General features: G+C 38.2%; 1 protein-coding gene across 1 annotated transcript in view; it reads right to left on the bottom strand.

Annotated features, from left to right (window-relative positions):
- The window catches only part of LOC140237700 (transcriptional activator GLI3-like), a 109,532-nt gene that overhangs the window by 76,688 nt on the left and 19,973 nt on the right, over positions 1 to 12,871 (bottom strand). Inside the window, exon 2 of the mRNA XM_072317625.1 lies at positions 6,856 to 6,958. Within this exon, the coding sequence (XP_072173726.1) occupies positions 6,856 to 6,931 (76 nt within the window). The 5' untranslated portion in view covers positions 6,932 to 6,958. The remainder of the gene's footprint in view (positions 1 to 6,855; positions 6,959 to 12,871) is intronic.

Genomic DNA, 12,871 nt, shown 5'->3' with positions numbered 1-12,871 from the left:
ATTACCTGTTTGAAAGTTCTGCCCCCTTTCCACGAAGTTTTGGAACCACAACTAATCATCCTATATACAATGTATTTCTCACCATCTATAAATCCATGGATACAAACTTAGCACTGCTTCTGAAAACACTATCATCAAAGGGTCTTCAGACTCGACTTGAAAGATCACCAATTCAATTGTGAATCTGAACATGTGCCTCCATGATATGGGCCATTACACCCACAAACTGAATGACCAGTCATTTTTCATCACTATCCTATACAACTTGCACTTGACTCAGGCCGGAGTCAGTTTTCCACTGAGCGTGGCGGTTGCAGATTAATCAAATCTGACTTGTTGAAAACTGGAGCATCGATCACGTGGTGCTACACAAACGAGAGAGCAGTCACTTTGTAATAATAAATAACAAATTATTCAATGTCATACAACCAATGCAGAGCTTATATCATCGTGATGGCACATGCTGTATACAGTTATTCCTCAAAGAACATATTGCAAGGCATTCCAGAAAATATTTTTGCCATATGCCCCAATGGGCATTTGGGTAAGGGCTCCAAACTTCTGAACAGGCAAACGCGAAGTCATCACTTGCCTGGTGCATTTATCTAAAACATTTCTGAGGCAGAATCATGATCCCAAATGCGTTTGAGGCATTTTTTAACAATAGATAAGATAGAGTACATAAATGTAATGCCACTTTGAAACATTATCCCGAGCAGCCAAAGTCAGCTTTCAATGCCGCAGAAAAGGCCGTCAGCTCCAATTCGTGAAAATTTCATGCCACGAAAATATCATGTTTTACAGTACCCTCAAAAACTGTACGCAATTTAAAGAATTCCAGATCAGTTGAAAGTTAGTCTGAAAAAAAAAAAGAGTGCTTGATTTTCCAAGTGTAACAATGACAATTTACAACTTGCATTATAGTTTGTACACAAAATTTTAACATTTCATGTTTTTCGTTCAAATGCATAAGTTATGCCCCAGTCTCAAATCCTACTACGTGGGATGACTGATCATCATTCTGATTATTATTCAGCCAGGATTAATGCTATGTTTTACAATTTTATTGCAGAAAATAAAATGTTTGTCTATTCTTTGTACACAATCAGTGGAAGTCTGTGATGTGATAACATCATCACTTCACTCATATGCATATTAATTTATTATACAAATGATGCACAGGATAGAGTGTGTTAGTGAAGGTGTGGCGCGCTTGAGAGTATTGACAATGGTGCGACATGCACGAGGCGCAGCCGAGTGCATGTTTGCAACCGTTGTCAATACTCGAGAGTGCGCCGCACCTTCACTAACGCCACAAAATAATCCTGTGCATCATTTGTTTTATAAAATGGGTCGAAAACTAACAGCATTATTCACGTACCTTTGTGGGTCAATACCAGTTAGCTACATGTAGCACTCGCTCAAAAGTCAAGATGTCCGAAGATGTTCGTCCCAAACATTTACGCACGTCGCACTCGGAAATCCCGCACATACATGTAAGTACTGTACGTACGTATAAAAGAGTATATGTACGCCACGTGTTATGCACGAGAAAGGCCGCCGGCTGTTGTGGCAGCCCGCGGCCCGAACTAGAAGTTGTTTACAGGATTGACAGCGCGTATAGTAGCGCGTGACGCACTTGTAACAACTGATTGAGTGCGCACTGCTAGTGTAAACATTGTGACGTACGTCAGGCCAGGGAGGTGGAAGAGAGACTCTTCTTAGTGCATATTTTTACTAAGAAATTAATGCACGCACACGTGACTCATTTCAGCGCTTCCAACTGGCTACATTCTTGAACCCATTTTATAATAAATATCAAACTGTTCTTGAGAATGTTGGGCAAGTATTTGAGAAACTGAACAATTTCCTTACTTACTTTTGTTTTATATGATTTTGATTGAATTTCATTCTTTCTTTCAGACTAACTTTGACTGGTAAAGAGTTCCCCTTTAAGTACTTAAAGTAACATAAAAAACAAAGCTTAAACACTGCAGAAGCCCGGAAGATGGAAATTCAGTGTCACATTGGCATATGAGGCTCTCTGTATCATGCTGATGAGTCTGGAGTATTCTAATGAATGTTCACAATACTAACCTTATACAATTCATTACTGGCAAAAGAGCTGTTAGCAAAAACTGATCTCCAGCCTTCCATACAGTGTGTACATTGAAAGTTTTATTGCATTACAAACTGTGTACTTCTTACTCTTCTGGCTATTGCACAATGAGTGAAGTTTTCACATCTTACTGTGCAGTCTGTGGTCTTTGACACTGGACCTAAACCCAACAGTTTTGCAATTTTATGTCAAGCTAAATTTCCTTTCAATATTTTGTAAGCATACCTAGTTTACAATCAAAATTTCTTACAAGCTATTCCTAAGCTGATATTTGAAAGAAAACCCTGGGCTAGAAGACTTGCTGGATGAGGACAGATCTAGACAACCTAAAGTGTATAGGGATGCAGGTTTCCAACTTCTTCCAACTTGTGTGTGTGTGTTTGTGAGATAATGAGAAACCTTTTATGAATTATGAAAGAACATACAAAAGATGCAAGTAAAAGTTATGAATTTTTTAAAGTTTTGGTGATGGAACCACTGGATGAGGAGACTACTTGAGTTTATGACATCATGTGTAGACAAAATTATAAAGAAAATATAAAGAAAACTTAACTTAAACTTAGCATAATTTAAGAGCAATTGACTAACCACTTTCAACAAGCAAGGGGAATAATCAGTATCAAGATGATGGAAAGTGAAATGTGTAATTTTCATGAAAAATGAATTTTTGTGAAATTCTCTTTGCATTTTCTTTATATTGTTGTCCACACATGACGTAATGAAACCTACATCCAGTGATTACAGTTGAACCTCTCGTATCCGGACAAGTCGGGACCGGGGCTCATCCGGATAAGGGATTTGGCCGGATATGGGAGACTCAATGCTTTATACATGTACATACTGTATAATAGAGCTCTATGGTACATACACATACACATGTACTGATGTAGCCCATTGTAGTACCACATGTAGTAATGTGTATACTGCGACCTTTTCATTGTTACACTCAGTAACAGACCCCAAAATAGAGGTTCGTGTTTGCAAGCGGAAATCATTTTCTTTTATAAATTCTTGGGATGATTTACCTAAATAATTATTAAGAAATGTATCAAGTATATGTAATTCATGTGTGTTTCCTCCCGTAATTATTAAAAAAAGATAAAAAAATCACGGCGAGATTGCGTCCGGATAATAGAGAGATCCAGATAAAGGGAGGCCGGATAATAGAGGTTCAACTGTACAAGAATACAACACGAAAACTTCAAAAACTCATAACTTTTGCATCAATTGTCCAATATTCCTCAAACTTTCACAGATATGTTCTAATACTATTGCTGCTTTCAATAGATCCACATTGCTCTTTGGGGTTTTGGTTTTCTTTAAACTAGTATCAATGTGTAGAGTAAGCTCAGTGATTCCATGAGATACAAATCGTCTCCTTCCACGAGTCTAAGGGAAAAAAGAATAACACCAAATCAACTTCCGACGGCAACATAAAACATCTGAACTCACAGGGGGCAGCATCTCGAAATATTCTAATGTTACCATTTTCCTTCCTTCCACCTTTCCCCCCTGAGCTGTCACCTTGTGTAAAGTGAAACTTCCAATCAAAATTCCATCGTTTTTTTGCCCCCAACCAGACCGACTTGGGGGCTTGGAGGGGACTGCGGAGAGAAGCATGGCATGTGAACGGGGACACAGGATTATGGATTTAGATGGCAGCATTATCCTAATGACCTCCTGCTTAGGATTTAGGAGAAAGGGCCAACAGTTGTGATAGTCTCTCAACACAAACTTTATTGGAAATGTGGGTACACAACTAAAGCCACACATAATGGGGAAACATACAGTGAAGATAACTGGAGTACAGGTACAACTCCAGCATCTTTACAATATTTTCACTGCCAATCGTCTGCATTATGGAAAGACGGTACTTTGAAGTGTAAGGAGTACAAACACATACCAAGACAATTCATAACTTTATAACCCTTTTGTCTCCACTCACTCTACTCATTCAAGTTTAAAATTATTATCATTCTTTAAAAGAGATTAATAACCATTGACAGTATTGCTGTTTGGATTTTAATTTTTTTGGCAGGGGGGGGGGGTCTACAACAAGAAACTTTATAACATTGGCAAAGCTACATTTTATTTTCCATTGACCAAGAACACATAAAGAAATTGTTCTCCATTATAGGCCTACTTGTACAGACTCCACAACATTTCCATTTTTATATAAAATGCATAAAATATAGACAAACAAAATTGAAGGGGACATCAAAATTAGAGGCCTACCTGAAAGAACAGAGTTACAAAATCAATTTCCAAGTTTCATTATGTTTTCACTGAATAGTGATAGGCCTACTGGTCAAAACCAATAGATGATTTAAGTTGAGATGATAAAGTCATTAGCTCACAATTTTCCACTGATTTATGTGCACACACAAAAAAAAAATAGAGGAAAGTGAAAGCACATTATTTTGCTTTTTTTTTATTCTGCAGCTACAACACTTTGCCCCTAATCTTCATCCTCATGAAGTTACTGCAACATCACAACATTTTGATGGGAAGGATATGCCTTTCACTATGATTACATATAAAAAGAACAAGAAATAGTGAAGATTATGTGTGTGGACTTACATGTATGTGAGATTTATAAGCCAATGACACTTTTAACTCATCTACTTTGCATATTTGGCTGCTTCTTTTATCACTCTTCCATAAAAATGTGAACATTTGTAATTTTGTAATTTTCCAATTTGAGGCCTGTTCTTGATGAAACTTTGTCCACTCTGTCTTACTCACACACGCTACTTTTTTCTAGCCAGCTTCAACATAGTGGAGAATTAGGACCTACACTTTTATTTCTTGTACTGTAAGTTTTCTTTTTTTCATTCTATTCAATTTTCAAGTAATGTCAACAGCTTTTATATCATCACTACCATTAAGAAAATGTTTATTGGTTGCAATGTTCCATTTAAAAGAAATATCAAGAATGGAGGCATTTCAACACACTACTTCAAATATAGAAGTTGACAGACTTCGGAGAAAGGACTCTGTACTCTACTGGCAGCATTGGTCTGTACTCTGCAACAGGTATTACAATTTCATAGAATATCAGAATACTTAAAATTTTGAGTAACTATATAGACTACAGTGTATTTTGCAGGAATGATAGATGAGGTACTTAGTCTATTCAAACACTGCTACTTTCTCTCAAACAACACCAAAAAATTGTTTTGCCCATATCATCCAATGCGAGGGCATTACAATTCTTGGAGTGCATGACACGATATGCACACCTCCTTGCGGTAGCAATATACAGAAGTTTTAGAGGATCACTATGACTTCCAAAGAGGGCTAGAGTCATTCAGTCAGGATTCTGGGTCTGTACACCTCAGACTATTCTAGTCTGCTCTATTTTGCAGCAGGGGTGTGACTTTCTGGACCCCTGGAGGGAAGTTTATACCTGCTCCTACCGTCACCCCCTTGGTATCCCAGAGGTCAAGCAAGAGGTCAAGACAGTGAGGTCATTGCTGGTTTTCTTGCAAGAAGTGACCTGTTAGGGGTTTATAGTTTCCAGCCACAGGACTGCCATTACAGTCACCGCTTATTTGCAAGTCTGGAGGAAAAGCAAGTGCTACTAGTCAAATGACCTCTATCTCAAGAACGCTACCACTGTTTTGCAGGGTTGCTGAAACATCTGGGTGTTGATGGATACACGCCAAGCACCACTCTCCTTCCACTTTGCATCAATACTGCTAATGATGGTGGCATGTAGATAGGAAAGTGATTTATGGGGGACAGTCAAAGCCATACATCATTCTCAAGTTGATGTAATAATTTCCAAGATGCTACAATTGTAAACACAGAATTACATTCCAGGATGGAAGACTGGTTTGTCTGTGGCATATGCCTAGATCCCTGGACTGTTTCAGCACTAAAAGACAGACTGTTTGCACTTAAAGGACAAGTTCACCTTCATAAACATGAGGATTGAGAGAATGCAGCAATATTCGTAGAAGACATCAGTGAAAGTTTGAGGGAAATTGGACAATCGATGCAAAAGTTATGAATTTTTAAAATTTTTGTGTTGGAACCGCTGGATGAGGAGACTACTAAGGCTCGTGATGTCATATGAGTACAACAGTATAAAGAAAATGTAGAAAATTCAACATATTTTCACTTTTTTCGCATAATAAAAGAGCACTTGAATTGCCTCTTTCTAAAGGCAATGGGAATGATATTACTCATAACATATGTCAGTAATGAGTCAAGGGAATATGTACTTTTTTCAAAAGATGAAATTTTGTGAAATTCTCTTTATATGTTCCTTATATTGTTGTACGCATGTGACAGCACACACTGCAGTAGTCTTCTCATCAAGCGGTGACTGCACAAAAACTTCAAAATTCATAACTTTTGAAGGAATTGTCCGATTTTCCTCAAACTTTCAATGATGTGTTCTACTAATATTGCTACATTCTCTCAATTCTTATGTTAATAAAGGTGAACTTGTCCTTTAAATGAGCCGAATTCTGTCCCACAGCTTACCCATCAGTACCACAATAAATGTGATGATAAAAGTGCTGATCACCAAAATTTCTTTATCGCCATTAACACTTCTGACTGCATACAATGGTAATCATAATGATGCATACATGAGGATAAAAAAAAATTACTTGTTAACTACCTTGTAGGAAAGTTAATTTCTCAAAACAACATAGCAGAGTATTATGAAGGAAGTTATAAGTCACGAGCATGATTGAATGATGGAGCTGGCCAAGGATTCTTACCTGGGGGCGAGTCTCTCTCTTGCTTGGTAGGAATGCGTTCCATCTCCTGCCGCTTCGCTGGCAAATGACTGGCCATGCTCCAAAACCTACCATCAGGGCAATTCTGCATAATGAAAGCAAATACAACAAAGCAAAGAAATGAACCAATGAATGAACAAAGGAATTTCTACATGAATCTACCACAAACTAGAAATGTCACTACGGCGACTGGTGTATGCCTCCGCCATAATGCATGGTTCTCCTAATAGGTCTATAGTGTAGTACAATGTCTTGACAATGTGTGATGAAAGTTTCACACAATTGGCAAAATATTAAAATGACAGGTTTGCCACAAATGTGCTGAATGTTCACTTTCCTAGAACTAGGTTTGATTGGATGAATGATTAAAACGTCAGAGTGCAGGTATTTGGGGGAACTGATGATTTTTACTTGACTTTTGACCCTTTTATAAGTTTATGCATTGAGTAATTTTCAAGGTATTGAGAAAAAGTATAATTTCAGTATCAAACGGTAAAATAGTAGTGGGCTGGATGCATAAACGCTAGCAATTGCTTGTGCTAGCCTTTTACTCGAATCCGTATGCATAAAAACAAGCAATTGCTTGCGAGCAGAAGCTCTTGCTAGCAAGTACAAGCAATTGCTTGCTGTCCGCAAGCAATTGCTTAGAGACCAAGCATTTGCTTAAAAACGTATGCATAAAACATACCTTTTGCTAGTTCTTGCTAGCAATTGCTTACGATTTTCCAAGCTCTGTAAAATGAGCTTGAGCTTTTGCTTATCTGGGACGTTCCCTTTTAAGTATCATTTTCATATTCATGGAAGAAAGACAACAATTGTGAAGGAGTGGTATAAATCTACAAGAAATTACTCTTAAGTAGAGTAAGAAATTTTTCATTTCAACAACGGGAATGTCCAGTGGTTAGCACGCAAAATTTGATGAAAAACAGGTAGGATGTCTCACTTCGGTGGAGAGCAAGGAGACGTCTCTCCACGTGCAATCTGGCAGATGCGGGCTATTGTAAGCAGTGATGGGAATCAGCCAGTAATACGAGTGTGTGTATAGTTGTGTGTGTGTGCGTCTGTGTGTGCATTTATGAGTGTCATTTCATAGCTCTTCTGCTATGTCAGGAAATGTTTCTGCACACACATGCCCTTTCAAATGCATGCTGCCACACTCGCCTTTGTTCTTGAGTTCGCACAGGCGTCACGTCCCTTTTGTTGAAAACGCAAGCAATTGCTTGTGCGGGACAACCAAAAGGTATAAGCGTGTGTGTGTGTGTGTGTGTGTGTGTGTGTGTGTGTGTGTGTGTGTATTTCATATGAGCGTTGTTATGATCACTATACTGCTATGTCAGGTTCCAGCTCACACATGCCCCTATGAAATACCTAATACGAAACACACCTTTGTTCTCAGACGTACAGTGTTCGCACAAGCGTGACGCTATTGTTCGAACCCTAAGCAATTGCTTGCTGAATGCACGCAAAAGGTATGTGCACAAGCAAAAGATTATGCATATGTATTTAAGCAATTGCTTGAGCTACACCTTTCACTAGACGAGCTTGTGCTTTTGCTTGAAGCAATTGCTTACAAGCAATTGCTTGTTTTATGCATTCGGCCCATTATCTAAACCTGGCCTTTGACCTTTGACCTCACAGTTCCAAAGAGAATCACTGTTAGGTAGAACATGCATAAATATGTAAGTTTCATGATAATACCTTGAGTTACTTTTGAGATATGGAGGAAGAAGTGCAATTTAGCACTTTCACTTGACCTTTGACCTTTTGACCTTTGACCTTTTGGCAAGAAACTTCCCACAGAATATATATTGGGTTATACATGCATACATCAAGTTTTAAAAAAAATCCTTCAGGCATTGCATAGATATAAGGAAAGCAGTGATATTTTGAGGAGTTGACCTTGACCTTTGACCCCTTGACCTTTGACCCATGACCCCCAACTTCCCTAGATAATCACTGCCCATCGGTACATGCATATATACTAAGTTCCATGAAGATACCTTGAACCATTTGCGAGATATGGAGAAAAACATGAAATTTCAACCTTTTTTCACAAAATAACCTGTGACCTTTGACCTTTGACCCCGTGACCCTAAAATCCAAACAAAGTATTATCCCCCCCAGGATATACCCTCATACCAAGTTTGATGCAAAACCACCTCACGGTTCTTGAGATATCGACAAAACCAAAACGGGACGGACGTATGGACGGACGGATAGACGACCCGAAAACAAAATGCCTCCGGCCACTTCGTTGGTGGAGGCATAAAAAAATAATAACTTCAAAACAAACAAATATAGGCCCATAAACAAAAAATACAATAAATTAGCATGAAGTTTTCATCTGACTTCATCCAGGAAATGACTGCAAAAACAGTATTATGATGGATGCCATATTCCTCCTAGGAACAAACCTACCATGTGTGGCCGCCCAAAATAAAACAAAGCTGCTGCTAGAAAAGTGGGGTATGAAGATGCTTGCCAATATGAACTTTCCGAAATGCATCAGTTGTGCTCACAGGAAACTGACAAACTGTAGGCATACATATCCCCAAAGAAAAGTACAGCAATGATATGATTAAGATGGACAAGAACATACAAGGAAAACAATAGACAAGTCAGTAAATCAGCATATAGAGAGCTACATGTTTTTCATTAATTTGCATTGGCGGGCTCATTTGTGGAGAATTCTCGCAGTATTTTCTTCTTCTAGCAAATTGTCCCATTAAAAAGGGAGGAAAAGTGTTGCAGCTCCCCTCTGATACATAGTATTCAAATAGAATACTGTTACATCAAGATGATTCATAGGGGTAAAATAAAAATGAAAGTGGCAGAAATCCTCCTGTGGACTCTTTCACAACATCATTCCAAATGATGCAATATACAAAATTCTTGCTGGTTGAGAATTGTTCTCACTACTACACAAAGCGGACAATCAAATTTTGAAGATCCAAATATCTAATGATATATATGCCTGGGGAAAAAAAAAGACAAAGAAAGAGGTGTAAGAGATGGTCTGTAGAAATGAAAGGCAGGAAGTCTGAAATACTGCCATCTCCACATTGCTTGCATAGCACAAAGGCGACAGATCCCCCTGGGGAATTCCCTAAAACCATCGAGGTAAACTCACAGTGACAAGTGGCTTCACGAGTAATGTATGGAAAGCTTGCATGACAGAAACAATACCCTTTCCTAGAAGTGTTTGTCCGCCACTGATGACATGACAATGGGGAAAAAAAATGTCATCTTGAAGAGCCAAGACTTTGTGTTTTCAGTCTATTTCCATAAGATGGATCATAAGCAAACTTTGATATGACACAGAAAAGTATCACATATGATGAGATGGAACATTGGGATGGGTAGAGCGGGATGATGCAACATGTTCGGTAGCATTGGCAGTGACCTTGGCAGACAACTATTTTGGAACCTGCCTTGCCCTATCATGTTTTGTCAGGTGATTGGTACCCATCAACTGATGTGTCAGGCCAATGCATGGCATGCAAGTTTGGACTGTGGGGCAGTATGAGATGCAAAACATTCACTGGAGATGATAGGCTGAAATGCTTGAAGAGGAACAGGTATCTATGGAACTCCTCTCTGAGCGTACGAAAACAGAACAGAGATAGTCTCATTCTAGATGAGGTGATGATGTAATCAGGACCTATCTCATGACTCTCTCATTGGTTTGAACACAAAATTGTTTTTCGATAATCACTACTTATCTCATAAGAATAGTAGTAAAAGAAGTACTAATAATAACAACAAGTCATTAACAATAACAATGACAATATTCATGACAACAATAACAATAAAAAGAAGAAAAAGAAAAAGAAATATAAGAAGTAATAACAGTAGGCCTATATTAATGGTAGTAAAATGAAAATAATATAAAGAATGCTCAAGAGCATGAATGGGATCTCTTAAATAACTTGAAAAGGAGGACATGACTTTTAATTTGATCTTATTCATTCATTCATTCATAAAAACCCAAAGATATAAGGATTTGAGTAGAATGTATGAATGAATGACTTAAGCCCAGAATTCTGGGAGTTTACAAATGTCTGACTGAAATCTTACAAATTGGACAATGTTCTCTGAAGAACATGCTTAAAAGAGAGAAAACAAAAACATATCTACAATGTATACTCCAAGATGCAAAAAAAAAACAACAACAAAAATGACGTGGCTATCAAGGTCAGCATGAAATCTGGAGTGACAAAATTGACCTTTTCTATAAGGCAGAAATGTAGTCAGCACTGATCAAGCTCCGTTATAAAAATTTTAACACATGAACATGGTCTGCTCATTTGAGATTCGTGGCGTTGCTGGACCCAGCCCTGAAGTAGCAGCTTACAGTGAGCCCTACTTTACACACTAAGCCAACAAAAAGTGTGTCATGGCAATGTCCTACACAAAGAAACAAGCCACTCCACATGGGCTTATAGATGGGACTAAAGACTTTGAGCAAACAGCCTCAAGGGTTATGAATAGCCTCTTTAGTGGGCATGAATAAACTGGATACACAAGGTTGGTGCCATTTATACCCACAATGAAAAGTGTACACAGTGCAACAGGAACCGCAAATGCTTGCACTAAGCAATAAAACATGCCGAAATGGTTTATAAACTTGTTACTGTTCTGTGGCAGGATATGTATCCAGCATACCATTAGGGGGGAAAAGTGATTATGATCAACTTGTCATTCCACAATATTGTTTTGTCCTTGTCATATTCAACCTACTGTATCACATGACATCACTGGCAAAGAAAAGTGTTGGATTTTGAATAACAAGTGCTGTTTCCTGCGCTCTGCTCCACCACAGCTGGGGCTCTTCATCACGGCAGACTCCAGGAGGTTTCTTCCGACCTCCCTCGGGATCGGGATGGAGAGAGGCCTCAAAGTTACCAGTCATCCACATAAACATGTGGATTGTTCAGATTTATTCACACAAACAAGGTGTTTTCCATGTTCTGAATGTCTCCTATTTATAGCTAATTTGTGGTGTGTGCTGACTGCTTTGCAGCTCTTCACCAAGTGGAGTTTAATTTCTTTTTTTTTCTCTTTTTTTTCTTTTTTTTTTGGGGGGGGGGTGGGGAGGTGGAGCGGTGGGGGAATTGCTGGGGTACTTCAGAATGCTTGGCAAAACTTCTGGTCCCACATGAAACTTACAAGTATCTCGCTCAAGACAACTGTTCATGAATCATACTTATTTGCATGCAAATATAAAACATATTGAGAAGTTCATCTTTACAGCAGCTAAATGCTAAAAAACATGGTAAAAACTCCTTGTTGCACAGGAAAGTTTTGTAGTCATTTCCACATTCTCAGGAGTCAGCAGAGCCTATCAAAAAGATTTCTTTTCTCACCGTTTGATCGATCATTTCAAACGTGAAGCATACTGTAAAACCATAGGCCTAAATTTTTGCATGCATTTTAATTTCGCAAATTTCACAAGAGCCAAGATTTGTGACATTAGGCTAATGCATGCTATAATTCTTGTCTACACTATATGCACTAAATGCCAGTGGCAATTCCAGAAAACTGCATGCCACAAAAAAAGGTTGTTGGCTCTAATTCACAAAAATTACATGCCGCTATCATTTCTTGATTTACAGTATTCTATACATCTGCGAGTGTTGCAGAAAGGGATTTGGCAGGTAATTAATTCAGCTCAAACCAACTCATGCTCAAAACTGTGTTTCAAACAATAATAGTGTTTTAATCTTTGGTTGATCAGAGAGACTCATGATACAACAAATCATATCACTCTAGTTTAAAGCAGTCACGAGGCAAAAAATGCACAGACGATGATTTTACAATCTTATGAACACAAGACAACTTTTGCTGTTGTGATCTGAATGCAAACTAAATATCTAACTACATGGCATCTTTTCAAATGATCACACTGGTTTTTATTTGCGTCTTGTTGGTGTTGGGTTATTGTTTGTTTGTTTGGGTTTTTTTTTATGAACAAAGCCCTGAATTCTTGATGCTATTA

This window comes from Diadema setosum, chromosome 14 (genome assembly GCF_964275005.1).
Source record: "Diadema setosum chromosome 14, eeDiaSeto1, whole genome shotgun sequence".
NCBI lineage: Eukaryota > Metazoa > Echinodermata > Echinoidea > Diadematoida > Diadematidae > Diadema > Diadema setosum.
This window is presented reverse-complemented; position numbering and strand designations above follow the sequence as displayed.